The sequence below is a fragment of the Salvelinus alpinus genome, chromosome 11 (assembly GCF_045679555.1).
Source record: "Salvelinus alpinus chromosome 11, SLU_Salpinus.1, whole genome shotgun sequence".
NCBI classification, from domain to species: Eukaryota; Metazoa; Chordata; class Actinopteri; order Salmoniformes; family Salmonidae; genus Salvelinus; species Salvelinus alpinus.
Window position 1 is genome coordinate 61,324,039 of NC_092096.1, and position 26,363 is coordinate 61,350,401.

General features: G+C 45.2%; 1 protein-coding gene across 17 annotated transcripts in view; it reads right to left on the minus strand.

Moving 5' to 3' along the window:
• LOC139534958 (neurexin-2-like) overlaps positions 1–26,363 on the minus strand; it is a 1,135,712-nt gene that overhangs the window by 325,429 nt on the left and 783,920 nt on the right. Inside the window, exon 1 of one of the 17 annotated variants that reach the window (XM_071334529.1) lies at positions 873–2,816. The exons of 15 other annotated variants lie outside the window; for them this stretch is intronic. In XM_071334529.1, the coding sequence (XP_071190630.1) occupies positions 873–1,203 (331 nt within the window). In that variant the 5' untranslated portion in view covers positions 1,204–2,816. Of the gene's footprint in view, positions 1–872; positions 2,817–26,363 lie in introns of those variants that run through there. One more of the 17 variants, XM_071334528.1, reaches the window with a different exon arrangement.

Consider the following 26,363-nt stretch of genomic DNA (forward strand, 5'->3'; position numbering starts at 1 on the left):
GGTTTGGATAGGCCGAGGGGAGGACAAGCTCGAGTTGCCGGAACACTGGGTATTCTCTCTGTGACAGGAAGGTTTGGATAGGCCGAGGGGAGGACAAGAAGACTGCAGAAGGAGACGCTTATGATGGAGCACATCAAAGACAAGTCTCGCTTCGGCTCTGACATCTTTGACTTAGAACAGTGCAGCAAGCAACACACAACCCTGAGAGAAGCAGCCAGAAACATTTCTAGAGCACAGTGAAGTTGTGGAGTCAATTGTCAATGCGAAACCAGGACACATAGCGTACCATAACGAATGCATAAAGCAGAACGCAATCTCAGAAAGACCTTTAAAGGACATTAGAACCCAGCCATTGTGTGTCAACAGTTGCGCTACAGATGATGATTACATTGATCTGCATATGTCACAACCCCGCATAGTGTTGATCCAAAATGGCCACTGCGTGTATGAATCATGTGCATAGGGGGCCCTGTTGTCTGAGGATACACAGCAAAGCAAAGCAAAGGACAACCAGTAATGGTTGTCGTAAACATCATCATCGGCCATTCCGGAGCCATGAATCAGTGTGACCAGCGGGGACCTGCAGCCAATGAGGCGCTGTGGAAGACAGCTGAGCAGCCAATGGGGTGCCCTGTCTGTGTGGATTGACCAGGATCAATAGATGGATGTACATGTGTGGAAACTCTCAACCTGGACCACCTCCTCGCCAACTGCAAATCAACTCCATTCAAGACCATAAACTTCCCACTGACCCCCATAACCCACATCATATATCCACACATCACACATGTAAACACTCTCACCTGTGTGATAAAGTGCTACGTAACCGATACACCGACCGTTAGAATAGGACGAAGTAGTTTGGACCTTACCGTGGCCCCCACGCGTGAGGAACGGCATCCTGTTGATGGCGATGGGCACCGTTCCATGCTTGTTGTGGAAGTGGTGGACGTGGTGGGTGGTGCTGAGGCTGGAGGAGACGCGGGCGGCCACTGCAGGGCAGGGGAAAGCCAGCAGGGCCAGAGAGAGCACCAGCCGGAACAGGCAGGCCGGGCTGGCCCACACCAGGAGCGCCGCGGGCCGCTGCACTAGCAGCAGTCCTCCGCCCACCTCCAGGACCGCCTGAAGCACGGGGGCGGATTTCCAAGGGAGCATCATTCCTCTCCAACTTCCTCCCACGCGACAGGAAGAGGAAGACGACATTTCAGATGGATCCAGGGCCCATGATCCCCGGCTTCCCAGCACAATTAAAATTGAATCAGAAGAGAATGAACAAAAACAAGATCCTCCTCCTGAAGACAATGATCCCAAAAACACTGCAGGAAAAAAAGGTACGTTCAGGAGAAAGAAAAACCCAAATCTTTCCAAAAAGGAGCAAAATTCTCAAATCCAGCGACGAAATCCTTCCAGGAGCCTATTTCCTATTCCTATCCTCCAGAGCACCAAAAATACAAAACCCAAAAAACAACAGCCCCCCCCCCAAAAAAACGACCCTCCCCCTTGCCAACTAAAGATTTTTGTTAAAGCACTCTCCTAGACACCACAACACAAATGATCACTGGCAGCCTAAACAGCAACCGATTAATCAGGGGAACACATATTCTAAAACCAAAATGCCTCCATCTGTAATACTAAATGACTAATCTTAGCTCGATAACCCTGTTTACTGTCTATGGTAACTGAAGGTTTCCTCTGCCTTGCGAGAGCGCTACAAACCTTCTCGATCTAGAGCCTGAGCCCTCGGTGTGGTTAAAAAAACGACCACCATCCCCACCGTTTGCTGGATGAAATCTCTCACATCGGAAAACAACAGGCAAAAAAGGGATAGAGTGATAGAGAGAGGGCTAGTGCAGCGCCAAGACGATGGAGGTGCAGCTGAATCCAGCTTCCAGGCTTTCGAATCCCTGGAGGGACGACAGAGCAGAGCAGTCTGCAGCAGAGAGTGGAAAAGATAGAGATGTGGAAAACGAGTACAAGGCAGAGAAAGAGAAAAAGCAGCAGCAAGAGCAGCTATTCCCCACAACTACAGACTCAGAATCCCTCTCCCCTCACGGAGAGAGCCGAGCTGGGATGGAGAGCAGCTATTCCCCACAAATACAGACTCAGAATCCCTCTCCCCTCGCGGAGAGAGCCGAGCTGGGATGGAGAGCAGCTATTCCCCACAACTACAGACTCTCAGAATCCCTCTCCCCTCGCGGAGAGAGCCGAGCTGGGATGGAGAGCAGCGTGGATATGGACGCTGAGGCAGTAGAGTCTCACCCAAGAGAGCATCCAAGTGATCCTTATTCCTGTCCAGCTCTGAAAAGCATCACAGCGTATCGATCCTTCAAAATCCTTTTTGTCTCCTTCCTAACACAATATCACACAGTACCCTGTTCTTGCTTTCCTTTATGTCCCTGTAGATGGAGAAAGATTCCCGGATCTCTCCCTCTCAGTCTGTGGATTCCAAGACACTGGTCTGAGGAAGAGGTAGTCCTCTCGGAGCTCCGGCACAGACTGCTGGCTGTCTGGCTCGGACCGGCGCCACTGCTGTGAAATTCATGCTAAACGAAACAGGGGCTGCAGCAGCGAGAGCGTCCTTCTCCTCTTTCCTTCTAAGAGACTCTCCTGATCCAGCGGTCTATAGGCAGGCTATCCGCGTACGCTGGGGCAGCAAAACACCAGACCGTGGCATAAATGGAGCTAGGGAGGGTGGACGCACTCCGCTCCCTTTGAAAGTACAGCCAGACTACGATACTTAGAGCCAAGAGGAGACGCGGAGAGAGAGTGTGAGCAATTGAGAGAGCGAGAGTTTAGGAGGGGAGGGAGGAGAGAGAGAGAGAGAGAGTCAGGGAGGAGGGGTAGCAGCCAGGCACACATGCTTGTGTATGCACACACACTACAAAAACAGAGTGAAGCTACTGATTTTGTGGCCAATGTATGGGCTCTCACCGGGTACTGTAAGTAACAGCTTGGTGGACTGTTGGGAGTATTCTTGTTCCAGAGTCACTGGAATAACAACAGACCAGCATGAATCAGAGAGGAATAAGGAATAAACATTCACATGCAGGTTAAAAATAAACAACAGATGCACCCATACAAAAACGTGTATATGCCTGCACACACACACACACATACACAGAGGGTGAGTTGGTCCCTGATCGTGATGAATAATTTACTCATCTACCAAATGAATGAGGGACTTTTTGAGAGGATACAGCACACACATGTTCCTGGTGCATTGTTTTGTATCATCCTCCCCTCTTTCATATCATCCTCCCCTCTTTCATATCGTCCTCCCCTCTGTAATCCTTTTTCATCCTTTCATTGCTACATGCCTCTCTCATCCACTAGCCATGAATATCACACTCCCATTTGTCTTTTCCTTGTACCTCCACTGGTCTCTTTCTGCTATTCTTGTCATATGAGGCCAGGGTAGCAAGGTAGAGAGATAGTGATGAGGAGGTGGCACCAGCTAGAGAAATAAATGATGGACGGACGGGAGGACCAAAGAGAGTGGGAGAAGGAGAAGGAGAAGGAGAGAGAGAGAGGGGGTGGGGGTGAAGGAGAGAGAGAGAAAGAGAGAGAGGGTGAAGGAGAGAGAGAGAGATAGAGGGAGGGAGAGAAAGAGAGTAAGAGATACAAACTAAGAGAGAGAGAGAAGTAGAGAGAGCGTAAAAGAGAGAGAAGTGAGGGAGAGGAAGAGAGAGAGAGAGGAAGAGGAAGAAAGAGAGGGAGCACATCATATAAATCACAGCTGATAGAGATCTCAGTTGGAAACGCCTCGCTGCTCTGAAAAAAGCGGTCTTGAAAAATAGGCAAACAGAAAAAGCCAGCACCACCCTTCCCTCTGTGACAGGAGGACATTCAGATACACATACACACAGCCCCCCAGCATCAGTGGTGGGCTCGCCTAACAGAGACAGGTGGAGCCAGCCCCGGGGCTATCAGGGAGATGAGGTTGGACACCTGGGCCAGGGTACGACACGGCCTGACCCAGACACCTGTCTAGAGGTAGAACCAGGAAGCACATGACCATACACCCAGCCTTCTGTGGTTTAGAGGTGGGCCTGGGACGTCTACATTGAGCCAGCAGTTAGCGCTAGGCTAGGAGAGAGTATGTCCAATCGGTAGGAACACTTAGCTCTGTAGATGGAGGGGTACTGTCTTCGCTAGACAAAATCACACTCTGTTGTGTATGTTATTGTATACAGAAACTTGTCCTGAGAAACGTCTTACATCTGAAATGTTGACAACTAGTCTCTTGTGATTGTTTTTCTAGGAACAGAGACACACTGGACAAAACACGACCATACAGAGGTGTTTTCCCACTCAGGTGAAGGGGTGTGTGAGGGGGAACTGAACATGGTGAAATTCACGATGGGTCTGCTACTGTACCACTGCCGCTGCTGGGGGTTCCCTAAAGGCTGAGAACAACACACAAACACCGCCAGTAGTGTGTCGTCCTCACCTGTCCTCCTGTCCTCCTGTCCTCCTGTCCTCCACTCCGAGGTGATGCAAACCTGTCCCCAAGGGCACCGCTGCTTCTAAAATGTTATCCCCTGTGTAACTGTCCATGCACTCCCTCCTAAAAGGCAAGTGAGGTCAGAGAGAGAGGAAGTGGGATTACAGTTCCTGGCAGTGGACAGATCAAATACCCCCCTCTGCTCCTAATGCCTCTCTCCCTACTGCCTAATCCCAAGAAAACTCTTCTACGTTAACCACATAATTAACTCCAGCCCGTTGTCCTCCAGTCCATGTACAGTGTGTGTCGGGCTGAGGACCACAAAAAAAGAGAGTTATTGAAGAGAGATTGGTGAAGAAATGTAGTATTCTGTTAACAATAGGACTGCGAGGATTTAGCAAGCCTGCGAGGAAACGCTCATCTCCAGGAGGAGGCTATGTCACGGGATGGTTAGAGTGTGGTAACGAGGCAACGTTTTAGATTTTTCCTTCTCAAAAGAGGTCAGGAAAAAAAGACATGCTGAATCCCCGTTCTCGCACAGCGGGGGAGGCGGAAACACACAAAGCAAGTCATCACTTTTTAACTCCCGGCTCCCATTTGGATAATTCAATAACTTTTCCTCCAAACCGATTCAAATGTTAGCCGCTTATGTACTGTACGTGAACTTTGTGCAGAAGCTCAAGCTGTCAGCCAATGGGACACACTAACAACACACAGTTTAGCAACATGATGCTAAAATTAGCAACAGTTTCAGTACAGCACAGTTTGGATTCTCTAGCATTGCACAAGTAGAGGCTATGCGATTACCACATCACTGTGGGTCATATGAGGCACATTTTTGAGCAACTAGCTAAGGAGCTAGCAATGGCTATGTACGAGCTAGTAGTTAGCTATGGATTATCAAGTAGCTATAATATTCAGTCTAGCCCGCTAACAGTAAGGCAAATGAGGCTACAGGTTGAGTTTAGCAACTAGCTATGGAGATGTACTAGCTATTCACAAGCTTTGGATTAGCGAGTAGCTACAAAATGTCTATTTTGATACAGTTGATTGAGTAGCCTCCTTGGCTAAAGTAATGGTTGGTTTATAATAATGCAGACGTAATGTTAACGTCACTGCTGGGGAAAATAGAGAGAGAGAGAGACACAGCTGACTGTGGGCTGTAATCTAATTACACTGTGTATGTACTTCCTCTCATAGTCTGCTCTCAGGGAGCCGGGTAATTCAAATCTATCTGTTTTCTACAAGCCCTTGATTCATTTCACTGCTTCCCTGTAGTCAGACATCCACCCACCACTCACCATCTCTCCTTCACAGCCACATACCGAGGTAGAGAGCGAGAGGGAAGAGAGGGGAGGAAGGAGGGATACAGCTATGGAGAATTGCTAAGTGCATTAGGAGAGACAAATTAATCCACTAATAACATCATGGTCTCAGTAACTGTGAAGGAGGCTCAGTATCAGGTTGTATCAGACCATGTGATCTTCCCTGCTCTCACTGTGGCTTGCATGTTCAAAGGATAATGAGATCGTAAAAATAAACAAAAACGTCTTTATGTAATAATGCACACATGAGCAGGAGACAGGCAGGCGAGGGAAGGAGTGAGAGACGGAGAGAGGGAAGGAGTGAGAGATGGAGAGAGAGAAGGAGTGAGAGACGGAGAGAGGGAAGGAGTGAGATACGGAGAGAGGGAGGGAGTGAGAGACGGAGAGAGGGAAGGAGTGAGAGATGGAGAGAGGGAAAGAGTGAGAGATGGAGAGAGGGAAGGAGTGAGAGATGGATAGAGGGAAGGCGTGAGAGACAGAGAGAGGGAGGGAGGAAGTGTGCTGTAGGTAAAAAGGGAGGAGGAGAAGAGCCTGCCTGTTTCACACATCTTAATCAACTCTGATGATACATCCCAGAGAGAGAAGCAGTTTGAGAGACACCGACATTAATAACTAGCAACAACCCCCCAACCCTCTCGACATGATAGAAGCCCACCTCCTCTCCATCGCTTCCTTTCAGCCAATCAGATCGCAGATCTCCTCGAACCCGTTTTATAGAACCCCATTTATGATATGTACAATAACAAGCCCTAGATGTCTCTCAGAGAAGACAGTAATGGCGGTGTTATCTGGCAATACTCCCATATTGTTATTTGGCTGTTGTTTATTCAATCTGATCTGGAATCTATCACCGGTTGACGGGGTTCATAAAAGCCAGGTTCTCTGAATCAGCGTTTGTGCCTGGTCACAAAATGAACTGTCAGGCCTCCTGAGTGGCACAGTGGTCTATGGCAATGCATTGCAGTGCTAGCTGTGCCACTAGAGATTCTGGGTTCGAGTCCAGGCTCTGTCGCAGCCGACCGCGACCAGGCGACCCATGGGACGGTGCACAATTGGCCCAGCATCATCCGGGTTAGGGGAAGGTTTGGCCGGCAGGGATGTCCTTGGCGCACCAGCGACTCCTGTGGCGTGTCGGGCGCACTGCACGCTGACACTGTCGCCAGGTGTACAGTGTTTCCCCTGACACATTGGTTCGGCTGGCTTCCGGGTTGGAAGAGGCATTGTGTTGAGAAGCAGTGCGGCTCTCGACGGCTCTCGACCTTCGCCTCTCCTGAATCCGTACGGGAGTTGCAACGATGAGACAAGACTGTAACTACCAATTGGATACCACGAAATTGGGGAGAAAAAGGGGTAAAAAAAGAGAAAGAAAATGAACTGTCTTCAATGGCCACCAGAGAAGTCTGAGAAGATGTAGTTCATTGTAGGAGAAGCCCCATTCCATTTTCCCCAACAACATTTATCAACATCCTCCTATCTTTTTCAATGTAACACCCACCTATCTAAATAAGATACAGTCAGAACAATATCAAACCGATATCAACATGTCCTTCCCCTGAATACCCCATTTTCTCCATCACCTGGAGCCTTGGGCCATCCATCTACCACTGAACAAGGACCACAGGATGGCTCCAATGGGCCAATCCAGCTAAACATCACAACATAATAATGTCTGTGTGTCTGTTTGAGGTTTTACTATGACCAAAGGTATGTTTCCTATACTAGCGTTACATTGTGAGTATTATAATGAGGGGACATGGGAAAGGGTTTGGCTAGGACTGTGAGCGGCTGAAAAGGTAATTCCAGAAGAACACGGGCTGGTAGTAATCTGCTGCACAGGAGGACAAAAGAGAGTCTATTTTGACAAGAATTTACTATTTTACTATTTCAATGGGCAATGCAGGCTCAACAATGCTGCCAGCTACACAGAGAGAGATGGAGAGAGCAAGAGAGAGAGAAGGAGAGAGCGAGAGAGAGAGATGGAGAGAACGAGAGAGATGGAGAGAGAGAGAGATAGAGATGGAGAGAGCGAGAGAGATAGAGATGGAGAGAGCGAGAGAGATAGAGAGAGCGAGAGAGATGGAGAGAGCGAGAGATAGAGAGAGATAGAGATGGAGAGAGAGAGAGAGATGGAGAGAGCTAGAGATAGAGATGGAGAGAGAGAGAGAGATAGAGATGGAGAGAGAGAGAGAGATGGAGAGAGCGAGAGATAGAGATGGAGAGAGCGAGAGAGAGCGAGAGAGATGGAGAGATAGAGAGAGCGAGGGGGGGGGGGTCTTCCTAAAGGACCAGATTGCAGTGCTCTCGGGTACGAGACGCCAGAGTGTTTAAAACTGAATCACATCTAATTTATCCCTTGCCAGAAAATATGTGAAGAGGAACTGCTGATAACTGCTGGGAGACAGAGAGAAGGAGGGGGAGAGAGAGATAGGGGAAAGAGAGAGAGGAAAAAGAGAGGAGAGAGAGAACAAGTGGATAGAAAAGAGAAAGAGAGAGAAACAGAAAGAGAGAGCAAGACAAGGGAGAGAGAGAAAGAGAGAAACAAGGGAGGAGGGAGAGAAAGAGAGAGTGAAACAAGGGAGGAGGGAGAGAACAACATCAAGTATGGCGTATTTAAAACATAAGCTATTCTGGAAGTTTTGTGGCTATTTAGATCCAATAAATGGGAAGCGGCTATTGATTTAAGCTCCAGACAGCAAGCGGAGATTCGCTTCCTTATTTCACAGATTACACACAACACAATGAGAAGTCCACTGGGAATAGATGGCTGGGGAAGTCTTCCTCCTTCCTCTTTCTTCTACACGTACAAAAGGAGAAACTTTGAGTTATAATTTCATATGATACTACTGCTGTGCTGATAGTGCTTCCTACATCAACATCCTGTGATTTATAACCTATACACAATGATAACTAAATACACTTTCTCTGCTCAGACCCATGAGGTTATTCAATTAGGATTTAATGGTACATTGACTCTTAGTTTAGAGAGGCAGTCCAATTCTGATATTTTTTCCACTAATTGGTCAAATGTTGACCAATCACATCAGATTTTTTCACATCAGATCTTTTTCAGAGCTGATCCGATTGGTCAAGAGACACATTAGTTGGGGGGGAAAAGATCTCAATTCGTCTGCCTGTCTAAACGCAGCCATTGTCACCCAGCAGAAGTTGCTGCAAATAGAGTGAACCGTTGATATCGGCTTCAATTGGAAAGTACGCAGGTGGAAACCAGAGGGTAATCAACATTTGAAAGATATCTACAGTTTTAATTCCATGACCATTTTTCTAACTAGTTAGCGCTGGAGATCTTTCTCTGCCACAACTGAGAGTGAGTTCACTGATCTTAGACAAAGGTGCTGGACCAGGGAGGCTGCAGTTCAACGTCGCTTAAAAGCTCCCTAAAAAACATTTCAATATTGTTTACAGGTCCACTACTTTATCATTCACTGGCTGTGAGTTTCAGCTCGGTCATAATCCGCTTTCCGTGGCCCATATCAGAACACTGGACTGCCCTTACAAAGCAAAGCCCCGCACTCAGTCTTTATCAATTCATTTCCCATTGGGCCAACAACATTTCCTTCATTTTTCTTTCTGGATCCCAAGTCACCTATCAACAGGGACAACGGTTAATGACAAAAAAAGAGTAGGAGGACTATTGGGCTTGTGATGAATTTCCTGCAGTGCCAGAGCGACTCAGCTCCTTTCTGGCAGTGTAGCCGGTGTGTCTGCGGTGCAGAGGCGGCCCCTGAAAATCTGGATTTCAGAGTTTATAGCCGGGGTGGCTGGTGCTTGGCTGGAGGTGTCAGCCTTGGTTACACGTCCGGCACGCAGATGCTCATCGCCCAGGGAGCCTGGGATTGAGCTTTAGGGACGGATAGAGCCCCAGCGACAACACTGTCACAACACATAACCAGAGTATATCCTAAATCCATTTACACATGATCTACTAAAGTATACTGCACACCAATGATAGCCACACAGTTTATACCATCCTATTGGATACGGTAAGTAATATACTATTATTGAAACATGAAATACACTGGGGAGAATAAAAAAAGAACAAACATATATTTCATTAGTTTACTCCTATGAGGCGATGGGTGGTAGGATTAGGGGAAAATAGTAAAGAAAGAAAATATATTTAAAATAATATATATTTAAAATATATATACAGTATCTATACAGTTGAAGTCAGAAGTTTACATACACCTTAGCCAAATACATTTAAACTCAGTTTTTCACAATTCCTGACATTTAATCCTAGTAAAAATTCCCTATCGTAGGTCAGTTAGGATCACCACTTTATTTTTAGAATGTGAAATGTCAGAATAATAGCAGAGAGAATGATTTATTTCAGCTTTTATTTCTTTCATCACATTCCCAGTGGGTCAGAAGTTTACATACTGTCAGGTTCTCCCTAGGAGAGGTGGGTGTGGAGTCAGGCGCAGGAGAGTGAGAATTGCAGGAAGGGCGTTTATTTACAAGCCCAATAAATAACAGGCACAGGACCACAACAGCAGCCACAAAAAAAACAGGAACGCAGTCCAGAAAAAACACCTGTTCAACAGAACAAACCAAACGCAACCCAAGCAAATGACAGGTACACAAACAATCCCGCACAAAACCTAGAGGGTGGGGCGAGATTAAATACCCCACAATTAACCTAAACTCGACACAGGTGAACAACAAAACAGACAAAACCAAACGAAAAGGAAAAGGGATCGGTGGCAGATAGTAGACCGGCGACGACGACCGCCAAGTCCCGCCTGAACAGGGAGAGGAGCCACATTCGGTGGAAGTCGTGACACATACACTCAGTTAGTATTTGGGTAAACGTTTTGGGTAGCCTTCCACAAGCTTCCCACAATAGGTTGGGTGAATTTTGGTGTAACTGAGTCAGGTTTGTAGGCCTCCTTGCTTGCACATGCTTTTTCAGTTCTGCCCACACATTTTCTATGGGATTGAGGTCAGGGCTTTGTGATGGTCACTCCAATGCCTTGACTTTGTTGTCCTTAAGTGATTTTTCCACAACTTTGGAAATATGCTTGGGGTCATTGTCCATTTGGGAGACCCATTTGCGACCAAGCTTTAACTTCCTGACTGATGTCTTGCTTCAATATATCCACATCATTTTCCTGCCTCATGATGCCATCTATTTTGTGAAGTGCACCAGTCCCACCTGCAGCAAAGCACCCCCACAACATGATGCTGCCACCCCAGTGCTTCATGGTTGGGATGGTGTTCTTCGGCTTGCAAGCATCCCCCTTTTTCCTCCAAACATAACGATGGTCATTATGGACAAACAGTTCTATTTTTGTTTCATCAGACTAGAAGACATTTCTTCAAAAAGTACGATCTTTGTCCCCATGTGCAGTTGCAAACTGTAGTCTGGCTTTTTTTATGGCAGTTTTGGAGAAGTGGCTTCTTCCTTGCTGAGCGGCCTTTCAGGTTATGTCGATATAGGACTCTTTTTACTGTGGATAGAGATACTTTTGTACCTGTTTCCTCCAGCATCTTCACAAGGTCCTTTGCTGTTGTTCTGGGATTGATTTGCACTTTTTGCACCAATGTATGTTAATCTCTAGGAGACAGAACGCGTCTCCTTCCTGAGCAGCTGCGTATGACAGCTGCGTAGTCCCATGGTGTTTATACTAGCGTACTATTGTTTGTACAGATGAACGTGGTACCTTCAGGCGTTTGGAAATTGCTCCCAAGGATGAACCAGAATTTTCCCATGATGTCAAGCAAAGATGCACTGAGTTTGAAGGTAGGCCTTGAAATACATCCTCAGGTACACCTCCAATTGACTCAAATGATGTCAATTAGCCTATCAGAAGCTTCTAAAGCCATGACGTCAGTTTCTGGAATTTTCCAAGCTGTTTAAAGGCACAGTCAACTTAGTGTATGTAAACTTCTGACCCACTGCAATTGTGATACAGTGAATTATAAGTGAAATAATCTGTCTGTAAACAATTGTTGGAAAAATTACTTGTGTCATGCACAAAGTAGATGTCCTAACCGACTTGCCAAAACTATAGTTTGTTAATTAACAAGAAATTTGTGGAGTGGTTGAAAAGTTTTAATGACTCCAACCTAAGTGTTTGTAAACTTCTGACTTAAACTGTATATATTTCCTTAAAAATGATATATATATATGGGGGATTGGAAATGATGCAGACAATTACATTGATAGAAGTCACAATCAATCTGCAATATGAAAGCTAATGCATTCAAGGGCCATCCGGAGAATCAACAACTGTGTGAGACAAACTTTCCTTTCCATTGTTTGTCCATGTGAATGGAGCCTGCTGTTGTTCATTGTGTGTGCCTGGTATGATACATGATTGCGTATGCATGAGTTTGTGTGTACTTTTCTTAGTATTACTGTGTGTGTCCACTAAAGTAAATCCTTGATTGTGTTTCATGCCCTCTAAGGCGGTTGGCAGTCAAATGTGTCATGGTCCCTATACACCGCCACAACTCCAACTGGATTACACACACCTAGCATTATGGGTCAGGCGCTTGGATTAAACACACTGTTGGGCAGGTGTTTAGGGCCCAATTTGGCAACCTCACTGTAAATGCCTAGTATCAAATCTCTCCATCTATCGGCCCCACATCAAACACAAAGTCGCTGTACATGTTATATGTATAATATGACTAGCTTTACCGCTAGTGCACCGGCTGCTGGCTAGTGCACCGCCTGCTGGCTAGTGCACCGCCTGCTGTTATAGGTAGGAAGGTATTAAGGAAGAGAGCCGAGCCTTTGTGTTGAAACTCTCTCAGAACTTGAGGAACATGCGGTCTGGGCGCTGGGGAGGATTAAGCTCGGAGGTGATTTATTTGACACTTTCTGATACAGTATTCATTTTGAGCGAGTGAGAAAAAGGAAGAAAGAGAGAATAACAGAGAGAGAGAAACAGAAATGGCTCAAGGAAATGCCCTTAGAAATTCTGCAGTGTATCGGCTATTCACCTCTGGCTAAAGCATATAAATTGGAAGGTTCAATACTGTCTGCGTTAACCCTTGATGTACCGCTTCGTATCGAGACACATGGATTCATAAGAAGATTTTGATAGACATTGAATGGTAGAACTTATCTAATGTCGAGAAACAGGGAAGGTTAAAGCGTTAACTATTTCATTTGTGAGTGTTGCCTTTCCATTTACTGGTCATGTTTTTCACACTTCAATCACAACAGATGGTAGGCCATAGTTTTCAATTAAAGAGATGCAATGCAATTGATATCCTATTCACACACATGTGCACACTCAAGCACAAACACACACTTCCAACCCTAGCCTCTGGAAGTATGGTAGATGGGAAGGAGGAGGTGACAGCCATGGTGTAATTACTCATAAAGCTTTTCAGACTTAATGACCTAGGGTGGATGCATCACTTTGTTTTAATTAAGTCGCAGGAGGAACCTCTTGAGAGAGAGAGAGAGAGAGAGAGAGAGAGAGAGAGAGAGAGAGAGAGAGAGAGAGAGAGAGAGAGAGAGAGAGAGAGAGAGAGAGAGAGAGAGAGAGAGAGAGAGAGAGAGAGAGAGAGAGAGAGAGAGAGAGAGAGAGAGAGAGAGAGAGAAACACGTACAAAAGGATACACAAACACCATGTGAGATCCTTCGTTTGAGAAAGGCATGGTGGCTGTGTGTCTTTACACATGTACTTTCGGAAAGTATTCAGACCCCTTGACTTTTTCCACATTTTGTTACATAACAGCCTTAATCTAAAATGGATAAAAAAAAAAAAATTATCCTCATCAATCTACACACAATACCTCATAATGACAAAAGTGCCACAATGACAATACCCCATACTGACATTTTTGCAAAACAGAAATACCTTATTTACATAAGTATTCAGACCCTTTGCTATGAGACTCGAAATTGAGTTTAGGTGCATCCTGTTTCCATTGATCATCCTTGAGATGTTTCTACAACTTGATTAGAGTCCACATGTGGTAGATTCAATTTATTAGACATAATTTGGAAAGGCACACACCTGTCCATACAAGGTCCCACAATTGACAATGCATGTCAGAGCAAAAACCAAGCTATGAGGTCAAAGGAATTGACCGTAGAGTTCAGAGACAGGATTGTGTCACGGCACAGGAAGGGTACCAAAACATTTCTGCAGCATTGAAGGTCCCCAAGAACAGTGACCTCCATCATTCTTAAATGGAAGAGGTTTGGAACCACCAAGATTTTTCCTAGAGCTGGCCGCCCGGCCAAACTGAGCAATTGGGGGAGAAGGGCCTTGTTCAGGGAGGTGACCAAGAACCCGATGGTCACTCTGACAAAGCTCCAGAGTTCCTCTGTGGAGATGGGAGAACCTTCCAGAAGGACAACCATCTATGCAGCACTCCACCATTCAGACCTTTATGGTAGAGTGGCCACACAGAATCCAGTCCACAGTAAAATACACATGACAGCCCGCTTGGAGTTTGCCAAAAGGCACCTAAAGACTCTTAGACCATGAGAAACAAGATTCTCTGGTCTGATGAAACTAATATTGAACTCTTTGGCTTGAATGCCAAGCCACACATCTGGAGGAAACCTGGCAACATCCCTACGGTGAAGCATGGTAGTGGCAGCATCATGCTGTGGGTATGTTTTTCAACGGCAGGGACTGGGAGACTAGTCAGGATCAAGGTAAAGATGAACGGAGGAAAGTGCAGAGAGATCCTTGATGAAAACCTGCTCCAGAAAGCTCAGGACTTAAGACTGGGGCGACCGTTCATCTTCCAACGGGATAATGACCCTAAGCACACAGCCAAGACAACACATGAGTGGCTTCAGGACATGTCTCTGGATGTCCTTTAGTGGCCCATCCAGAGCCCGGACTTGAACCGGAGAGACGCTCCCCATCCAACCTGACAAAGCTTGAGAGGATCTGCAGAGAAGGATGGGAGAAACTTCCCAAATACAGGTGTGCCAAGCTTGTAGCATCATACCCAAGAAGACTTGAGGATGAAATAGCTGCCAAAGGTGCTTCTACAAAGTACTGAGTAAAAGGTCTGAATACTTATGTAAATGTGATCTTTCAGTTTTTGTGTTTTAATTTGCTCAAATTTCTAAAAACCTGTTTTTGCATTGTCATTATGAGGTATTGTGTGTAGATTGATGAGTAAAAAAAGCTATTTAATCCATTTTAGAATAAGGCTGTAACGTAACAAAATGTGGAAAAATACGGTCCTCTGTGTACTATGATATACAGGTAACTGCCAAAATAAATGAAACACCAACATAAAGTGTCTTAATAGGGCGTTGGGCATTGGGCCACCACGAGCCAGAACAGCTAGACATAGATTCTACAAGTGTCTGGATGCAACACCATTCTTCCATGAGAAATTACATCATTTGGTGTTTTGTTGATGGAAAAAAACGCTGTCTCAGGTGCCACTCCAGAATCTCCCATTGGGTTGAGATCTGGTAACTGACACACACACACACACACACACACACACACACACACACACACTTTGAGACCCCTCTTTCAGAGATCTCTTCTTCTAGCTTAGGAAGACAAAACAATGGGCAACTGCAATTTATACATGACCCTAGGCATTATGGGATGCTATTTGCGTAATTAACTCAAGAACCACACCTGTGTGGCAGCACCTGCTTCTTGTATCCCTCATTTACTCAAATGTTTATATTACTTTGGCAGTTACCTTTACATCGTCTGTCTGTTCCTATGTGTTCAATGTTCATCAGTGATGATGCGTTCATACGTACAGAGAACACACATTCCGCCATTGCTGAGAATGCGTTCCATTTTCCGAGATGTGAATGCGTTCCATTTTCCGAGGTGTACTCTCCTCGCTCAGGAAATATCAAGGAGAATAAATGTTTTCATTTGCTAAAAAGGGAACTTTGGTTCCGGGAGATTTCAAATTGATTTTTCTATGCTTGAAACTCAAAGGAAAGTGCACTTTATGACAAAGAAAAAAAAGCGAGAGCAGAAAACAACATCAATCCCGGTAGGCGGAGGGGTGAAGAAAAAAAAAAACTTGACAAGTGCAGACAGGAAATTGAATCACTTGACAATTTGCCTCGCTGCTGGGCCTGGTTCAGGGGTGTCAGGATTATTCTGTAGGAGGCCTCGAATGAATGAGTCAATCACTCGACCTGCACCTCGGTTGATCTCTGCTAGTTTTACACATCAAACGCTCACACAAAACTAACTCTCTCTTTCTCTCTCTCTCTCCCTCTCTCTACCTCTGGCAGTTACTTATTACTTGCATATCTAAACTGACAACATGTACCTGTTCAATAATTCACGTGGCTTTGAGATGAGTCTCCGGGTGAGGTCATGTGTCAGACAAGGAGTCAGAGGTTGACTTAAGTTTCTGTAGTCTGGTGCTCATTCGAAGATAATGGGTGTACGGGCTAATTAACAAATAACATGAGTTACAACTCTCTCCTCATCTCTCCTCCTGTCTGCTCTGTGCTTTGATTAGTCTCGTATGTGCCTCTACTGGAAACAACATCTCTTATTTAGAAGAAATATAACTCGTACCTCTAATTGTGTCATTTGAAATAACAAAGCCTAAAATCTAATTGTATTCAATTAGAGTTAATATAACCTGTTAGATTGCGAAGTAAATAAGGGAGGAAACAATAATTAAAGCTTTTACCTGTGGACTTTTATGATTTCTTATTTCAACACCATTTTGGAGTTAAGGGAACAGTTAGAGTCAAACAAATGTATTTTTATCAAAGAGCATAATTCAGCCGCAACAGTGGTTTGGTCACTATCACTATAAAGATCTTAAAGTGGGACAGGTTTTGTGCCAAATATCTTATTCGATTCTCTGTGCTTGTTGTACAAATGTTTCACGCCAAATGTTTTAATCATAATGAGATTAATGTCATCGGAATCTGTAATTGGAATAATTTAAATAATACTTTTTTTTAAATCGTAACTTTGCTCTATAATCCTGCCCCTGTGTTATAAATCAAGTCCCTCCGCATTAATACGGCAGCCGTGGCTTTACCCCGTTTAATGAGGTATTCCGTAGTAATGCATGAGGATAGGGTGTAGCGACTACAGCGACTTGCGAGAGGCGTCTCTGCGTGGTCTAAACTGAGCGCGATACATGGAGACCGTTCCCTTCCAATCACCCTCCCACCGCTACATACCCAGCAGGGATAATATACTTCCTCGCTTATCAAATGCCATGATGGCACATTTAATGAACTACCTTTTCTATTTGGATTGGCCCGTTTTGCCTCGCTATGCACTGCCTAGGCTAGAGGGTCTTAAAGGCATCTCCGTGTGCCGGAGACTGATAAAGTCATTACACTGTTATAGTCATCATCGTAGTCTGTGGACGTGTGTTCCTTTGTTCACCATGCGATACATTATATGCCAGGGTCCCCAACAGGCGGCCCGTGGAGATTTTCTCCAAGTGATTTTACATTTTGGAAATCTGTTCCCAGGTATTCCCAGGCATAACAGAGGGACACATGATCGCATAGAAAGGTAAGCCAGGTTTGAAATGATTATGTTTTAGCCAAATATTGTATCTGTTTGGGCTACTTGAGGTCAATTTGCAGTCTACAAAATATTTGAAATGATGTTCCGCCCCCCGGGCCATTCTTGATGGTCCCTGGTATAAACCTTAAATATGTAGCATGATCAGAAATAGTCATGAAGCAGTCATTACCATGGAGATCCTATTCAATTACTAGAGGGGCTGTGTCATCAACCCTCAAAGTTACAGAATGTATTCTAATTCCTAATTCTATGGTCATAACACTGAACATGGGTAAAGGGTGCATATGACTGCCTGTGTTCTTTTGTCCACAGTGAGATAAGCAACATATGTGTATGTGATATACCATTCTCACATGCAACAAGATTAGAATACTTGTGAAACGGCAATACATTTTTATATAGGATTAATAAACCCCACAACAGCGATTCATATGCTTGAGGGAGCATCTATAATCCTGTATACACTTTCTCTGTCCCTCATCCCTTCTTTCCACTGTGGTTGCAGGCGTCTATTTTTCCTGACTATGTAAACATGCCCCTGCTTGCTGATGATTGGTCTGCCCGGCTCTGGGAAGTCAGCGCTGGCCCCACACATATGCTCTTGGTTGATACCCGTGCATCGAAGAACCTTGAAATTGAAATTGACGTGCTGTTTTCCAGGAAGACGGGCTTTGTCCCCCTTAACTGTCTCCATAATATGTATTAAAGAAAAATGATCTGTCCTTATCTCTCGCGGTGTGTACGTTGGCATCATTTCATTTGTGATGCCTGGATATGTACTTTTCTTCTCTCTCTCTTTTTTCCTTCTTCTTACTTTCACTCCCGAGTGCATAGATTCCTCCGGGGTCAATGTATTTTAAGAAGAAAAAAGGCAAGTCTTTAAAAGCCGGCGCTAGCTTTGATTCTGAAACCGAATCTCTCTGCGTCTCAGCCACACCCATATCAACATGTGAGGGAGTACCAAGCCACCGCTCGTCACAACCTCTTTGGTAAAGCACTAGTAATTAAAAGTGGCCACTCGTCACCATTCATTAGCTAAGTGGGCACTTCCTTCCTCTCATCAATGGTGCTTTGCTCAACCATAATAGCGTTTGCCTATTCAGCAATTCATCATCAATAGTCCCCTATTCTAATAAAGACTACATCCCCCACAATTGTCAGACACTTCCTGGTTGGCTGATACACCTTCATACTGTATCTTGTAGGTGTAAGCTCCCCCTTTTGTCAGGGCTTTATTGAGAATGAGAGCCGGTTAAAAATCTCCGCGCTCCGGCGCCAGATTAAGATCATTTCAATCCAAAGCATAGGCCCCGGCCTCGAGAACCCTCGAAGAAAAATGAAGAGCAATTAACAGAACATAAAGAGCGTATCGCTTCCCATCTCCGTGGATCTTGTGTCACCACTGTAAGGGATAGGTTTTATCTACCCCTCCAGACCCTCAGAGGGTGTACGACACACACACACACACACACACACACACACACACACACACACACATGAATGCACACACACACACACACACACACACACACACACAGAGACACACACACAGAGACACACACACAAGGGAGCACACACAGCGAGGAACGATTCGACTTAAGTCTCTACATCAGAACAGTGTTAGGCTTTGAGGACCCCTGGGGTGGAATTTTTCCCCAGGAACATTCTTATTACCTGCACCGTTCCAATTCTAGTTCAAAGCCAAGCTTGGGGGATGCATTTCCCGGAGTGAGCCACTGCCTGTAGAGACAGTTAGGACGCCTGGTTGTTGGAACACTGGAACACACAACTATCTGGAGAGAATGAGTTCTCCCTGGAGCAAGGAATACCGTCAGCCGATGTGTTCAGTTGGAAATGGCCAAGCTCAGATAACCTCTCCCTGAGGCCTGGCGGTTGAAAACACAAACTTCCTTTAGAATGGCTTCTATCTGGAGCAATGCATACTGTATGTGATGGCTTACCTTAGCAAACATCTCACTAAGGCATTAGCTGCCACTCACACACGGAGCAGCAGAGCCTACCACTTCCTGGGAGGGTAAAATGTGTGTGGATATCTTCGCATGACCAGACAACTGAAACTGTTACGGTATACTGGTTCAACATGGTCAGACAACTGAAACTGTTCTGGTATACTGGTTCAACATGACCAGACAACTGAAACTGTTACGGTATACTGGTTCAACATGATCAGACAACTGAAACTGTTATGGTATACTGGTTCAACATGGTCAGACAACTGAAACTGTTATGGTATACTGGTTCAACATGACCAGACAACTGAAACTGTTACGGTATACTGGTTCAACATGACCAGACAACTGAAACTGTTATGGTATACTGGTTCAACATGATCAGACAACTGAAACTGTTATGGTATACTGGTCCAACATGACCAGACAACTGAAACTGTTACGGTATACTGGTTCAACATGATCAGACAACTGAAACTGTTATGGTATACTGGTTCAACATGACCAGACAACTGAAACTGTTATGGTATACTGGTTCAACATGATCAGACAACTGAAACTGTTACGGTATACTGGTTCAACATGACCAGACAACTGAAACTGTTATGGTATACTGGTTCAATTGAGCTACAAATGTATTCCATTTGAAACTTCCTGTGAGGTGGTCTTATGCAATGTCTTAAGAAACTTTAATGTTGTGTATCCATACAGGACACAGAAGGAGAGAGAGAGGAAGGAAGGACAGAGGGAGTGGGTGATGGAGAGATTGCAGACATGCAGAGAATTCCCAGCGCTGTCCTCCCACAGTGTTCGCACGGCTACCACAGTTAGACAACCAATTAGCAAAGAGTGGTGAGCAGGTGGAGATCTCTTGGCCTGGCAAACACTGCTCACATCACCCTCTCTCTCCCTCTTTCTCTCTCTTCTGTGTCCCTGCCTCCCTCAATGGCCATCCACTCATCAGTAGAATGTCTCTGTGGGCCTCTCTCCTCTAAAGACCTCGTCTACGAGGCCTGTGCCGGCTAAACAGCTCAATATGAGAATGGGATGAAGAGAAAGATATGGAGGAGTGTGGATGAGGAGGAAAAACACACCATCAACCTAGGAACCACATAAAGAATGATGTCCTTAGCATTTAGCTGGACAGGGGAAAGGCTGGCCTACTCAGTGAGTAAGGTGGATACAGAGGCTGGGGCCGAAGGAGCACTAGTGGAGCCTGCCAGTAAACCATGGATACTACAGGGCAGAGTAGACAGGCTATCCGAGGCTAGAGCACCCAACCACCAGCCCAGAGGCCAAATCCAGGCCCTGGCAAAGACAGGCAGCTGGAAGCGGACCAGGCCTCATGGGGTAAACCCTGTTGGAAGGAGGGATAGCAGAGGCAAGCAGCAGATCAGACAGTCAACAATTCAATGCAATGCAGTGCCTCTTTTCACACACAAACACACACACATTTTTAGGCTCTACATACATACACATACAGCAAGCATTAACCTTAGCACATTAACACATGATCTTTCATCACTGCATCGCCCACTAGAACACGCCCAGAAGTGTCAGGGTACATAAACAGCTGTGTACCTTAGCCTGTGAATTCTGACTAGAATACCACATACAGTGGGGAGAACAAGTATTTGATACACTGCCGATTTTGCAGGTTTTCCTACTTACAAAGCATGTAGAGGTCTGTAATTTTTATCATAGGTACACTTCAACTGTGAGAGACGGAATCTAAAACAAAAATCCAGAAAATCACATTGTATGATTTTTAAGTAATTAATTTGCATTTTATTGCATGACATAAGTATTTGATCACCTACCAACCAGTAAGAATTCCGGCTCTCACAGACCTGTTAGTTTTTCTTTAAGAAGCCCTCCTGTTCTCCACTCATTACCTGTATTAACTGCACCTGTTTGAACTCGTTACCTGTATAAAAGACACCTGTCCACACACAATCAAACAGATTCCAACCTCTCCACAATGGCCAAGACCAGAGAGCTGTGTAAGGACATCAGGGATAAAATTGTAGACCTGCACAAGGCTGGGATGGGCTACAGGACAATAGGCAAGCAGCTTGGTGAGAAGGCAACAACTGTTGGCGCAATTATTAGAAAATGGAAGAAGTTCAAGATGACGGTCAATCACCCTCGGTCTGGGGCTCCATGCAAGATCTCACCTCGTGGGGCATCAATGATCATGAGGAAGGTGAGTTATCAGCCCAGAACTACACGGCAGGACCTGGTCAATGACCTGAAGAGAGCTGGGACCACAGTCTCAAAGAAAACCATTAGTAACACACTACACCGTCATGGATTAAAATCCTGCAGCGCACGCAAGGTCCACCTGCTCAAGCCAGCGCATGTCCAGGCCCGTCTGAAGTTTGCCAATGACCATCTGGATGATCCAGAGGAGGAATGGGAGAAGGTCATGTGGTCTGATGAGACAAAAATAGAGCTTTTTGGTCTAAACTCCACTCGCCGTGTTTGGAGGAAGAAGAAGGATGAGTACAACCCCAAGAACACCATCCCAACCGTGAAGCATGGAGGTGGAAACATCATTCTTTGGGGATGCTTTTCTGCAAAGGGGACAGGACGACTGCACCGTATTGAGGGGAGGATGGATGGGGCCATGTATTGCGAGATCTTAGCCAACAACCTCCTTCCCTCAGTAAGAGCATTGATGATGGGTCGTGGCTGGGTCTTCCAGCATGACAACGACCCGAAACCTGAAGGATCTGGAGAAGATCTGTATGGAGGAGTGGGCCAAAATCCCTGCTGCAGTGTGTGCAAACCTGGTCAAGAACTCCAGGAAACGTATGATCTCTGTAATTGCAAACAAAGGTTTCTGTACCAAATATTAAGATCTGCTTTTCTGATGTATCAAATACTTATGTCATGCAATAAAATGCAAATTAATTACTTAAAAATCATACAATGTGATTTTCTGGATTTTTGTTTTAGATTCCGTCTCTCATAGTTGAAGTGTACCCATGATAGAAATTACAGACCTCTACATGCTTTGTAAGTAGGAAAACCTGCAAAATCGGCAGTGTATCAAATACTTGTTCTCCCCACTGTATAATCAACCAAAGACTGCTCATATTTCCCTACCACTGCAAGGTACATTATTTGGTATCAATCCTATCCACGGTAAGGGGTGGCAGGTAGCCTAGTGGTTAGAGCGTTGGGCCAGTAACTGAAAGGTTGCTGGATCGAATCCCTGAGCTGACAAGGTACAAATCTGTCATTCTGCCCATGAGCAAGGCAGTTAACCTACTGTTCTCCGGGCGTCAATGACGTCGATTAAGGCAGCCCCTGCACCTCTCTGATTCAGAGGGGTTGGGTTAAATGCGGAAGATACATTCTGTTGGACAATTGACTAGGTATCCCCCTTTCCCTTAATGTAGTACTGCTTCTGTGACCAATAGATGAGTTCCCCACCACTCTAGGAGGATTCCCTGTTGCTAGACGCTCCATCTTGCTGCAAGATTACGACACTATTCTAATGTTATGCAAATGTGATATTGTAATATGTATTCATTATGTAAATATGTACAATATTACTCCTGGAACTGTCCAGGGCTCACGTGCCCGGTGGAGTTTCAGTTTTTCGAGAGCTTGGGACTATATGGTTCTATCTGTATTTTAGTAATGTAGTTATTGTCATGGTCTTGTTCTGTTCAATGTTCTCTACCTATATAGTACTCTAAATACCCCAATTCATGTTGTTAAGTTCGAAAGAATACTAAATAAAAAATCCCTGACACCAATCAAACCAATGAGGGTTTGGAACTTTAAAGCCAATTATCTGCCAATGATCTTTTTGCAGATAGAACCTTATAGTCCCAAGCTCTCATTTTACCCAGAGCAGGACATGCATCTGGGTGGCACCGCACTGTCTGAACTCCACACTAATGAAACGGTCATTTTTGGGGACAACCTATTTCTTCATTAGTATTCCGGAAGTATCTGTGTGGGTATGTGACATCAATCAATCTATTTCACAGGAGCCTGTAGTTTCTCATCAGCTGATATCAATCAAGCTCAGGTTAATGGGCCTCCAGCACTAATCTGGGGATGCGAGGTCTACTCAGGAATGCAGCACGCAACCCGCCAGCTAAAAACACAGATGAGGTGAAATCAGTGTTCCTGCAAAGGGCAGGTATGGAGTGAACGCACGAAGGGCTAAATACATGCAAACAAATTGACATAATTATTCATGGTCACACACAATACTGCAGAATTACAACTGTACCTTTGTCCTCTCATATGTGGAAATACATACAGACATCCCCACATTATAAATAGGCGCTGGGTGGCATCCACACACATTTCTCTAGACCGGGTTGAATACTATAGTGCATACCCACACACACAAACAGCTTGTGAGCTACCACGAGCACACGGCACGACATCCTCTATGCCACTCTGCTGGGAAAGGTGTATTATAGCTCCAAACACACGCACACGTACACGTACACACAAGCACACGCACATAGACACACCCTGCCCTGTGGGTGGCAGGGCTAGAGTGACCAGTCCTCCTCACCTCCCTGCCCCACCATTCCCTGGGGAAGGGAGGTAGACTATTATGACCCATCTCCTCTCTTTCTGTCTCCACCTCCATCTGCATCCCCCAGAGGACCTTCTCACAACAACCAAGGCTGAGATTCACCCCTCACCCAGCTAGCCAGGAGTATGCGAGGACATTACATACGCTCATTATTTCTCCCGTTATTGCTTGTTTCGTGACGCGTACGGTCCTGGATGTGTGAGGAAGTAACAACATGTTCACCGGCATGGCAAGACAACTGGGTAGATAGGACCACTTCTCTCTCATTGCATATTATGTTCTATGCTGTAAAAAAAAAAATCGATGCTACGCCTTTTCCCTGCTCCATCAGTGTATGTGCTGTGCTCACATGACCCACTTCCATTACAAAGTCTATTTGCGATGGGACCTGCGTGTGTGTTCTGCATAACACGCAGACGCCTCCTCCTCCTCTGCCTGCTATGCAGTATTGTGTTCAAGTCAGGTCAGGGGTGCACGGAAAAGAGCTTTCATATTCATTGTTTGAACACAAGGTTCACTGATAAATCTGAGGGGCCAATAGGGGTGATCTCTATTGTATTTATTCATGGCTTGGATGTCTAGACCGGAGATGCAGGAAGTGACTGGCTTTCAGAGCCCGCATGCTAACCACAGATATGCTACACTTGTCTGACATTCTAGACACACATAGCCTTATTTAAAGTAAAGGTGTTGTTGCAGGACATTTCCCAGTTCACAACATAGCACTTTTCCCAGCTACAAGCACGTAACCACCCCTTTTACTGTCTCCAACCCCTTTCGGTGGCAGCCATTTTGTCCTGTTTTATGATAGGCGTGCTTAATCAGGCCCCAGACGTTACACCCCTACGACGAGACATGAGAGATGCTCTGTAAAATCCCAGTGAATGTAGAGCCCTGGGTCAGATGACCAGCAGGGAAACTGTGGGAAATTATATAGTGTGGGAGTAGAGGGAAGTGAAATTATATGGTGTGGAAGTAGAGGGGAGAGAAATGATATGGTGTGGAAGTAGAGGGAAGAGAAATGATATGGTGTGGAAGTATAGGGGAGAGAAATTATATGGTGTGGAAGTAGAGGGGAGAGAAATGATATGGTGTGGAAGTAGAGGGAAGAGAAATGATATGGTGTGGAAGTAGAGGGAAGAGAAATTATATGGTGTGGAAGTAGAGGGAAGAGAAATGATATGGTGTGGAAGTATAGGGGAGAGAAATGATATGGTGTGGAAGTAGAGGGAAGAGAAATGATATGGTGTGGAAGTATAGGGGAGAGAAATGATATGGTGTGGAAGTAGAGGGGAGAGAAATGATATGGTGTGGAAGTAGAGGGGAGAGAAATGATATGGTGTGGAAGTAGAGGGAAGAGAAATGATATGGTGTGGAAGTAGAGGGGAGAGAAATGATATGGTGTGGAAGTAGAGGGAAGAGAAATTATATGGTGTGGAAGTAGAGGGAAGAGAAATTATATGGTGTGGAAGTATAGGGGAGAGAAATGATATGGTGTGGAAGTCGAGGGAAGAGAAATGATATGGTGTGGAAGTAGAGGGAAGAGAAATTATATGGTGTGGAAGTAGAGGGAAGAGCGGACACACATCTTACGATCGAGTCGGATTTGACGTAATGTGGATGAATGTCTAATTTTAACACATTAATTCCACGTGGTTTGAACTGCGCCCTGTGCAACTGTGTCCTGGACTTTCTGACGGTGGTGAAGGTAGGAAACATCACCTCCACTTCGCTGATCCTCAACACAGGGGCCCCACAAGGGTGCGTGCTCAGTCCCCTCCTGTACTCCCTGTTCACCCATGACTGCGTGGCCATGCACGCCTCCAACTCAATCATCAAGTTTGCAGAGGACACAACAGTAGTATGCCTGATTACCAACAATGACGAGACAGCCTACAGGGAGGAGGTGAGAGCCCTGGCGGAGTGGTGGCAGGAAAATAACCTCTACCTCAATGTCAACAAAACAAAGTAGCTGATCGTGAACTTCAGGAAACAGAGGGAGCACGCCCCTATCCACATCTACGTGACCGCAGTGGAGAAGGTGGAAAGCTTCAAGTTCCTCGGCGTACACATCACTGGCAATCTGAAATGGTCCACCGACACTGACAGTGTGGTGAAGAAGGTGCAAAAGAAGGTGCACCTTAGAGGCTGCTGCCCCTTATACATAGACATGGAATCACTGGCCACTTTAATAATGGAACACTAGTCACTTTAGTAATGTTTACATATTGCTTTACTCATCTCTAATGATATACTGTATTCTACTCTACTGTATTTTAGTCAATGCCACTCCAACATTGCTCTTCCTAATATTAATACTTTCTTAATTCCATTATTTTACTTTTAGATTTGTGTATTGTTGTGAATTGTTAGAAACCACTGCACTGTTGGAGCTAGGAACACAAGCATTTCACTACACCCGCAATAACTTCAGCTAAATATGTGTATGAGACCAATAAAATGTGATTTTGATTTGGTTACAGGGTTCATTGCGTACGGTTACAGGGCTTAAACAGAAACAACTCTAAGGGTTAAGTTTAGGTATTCATT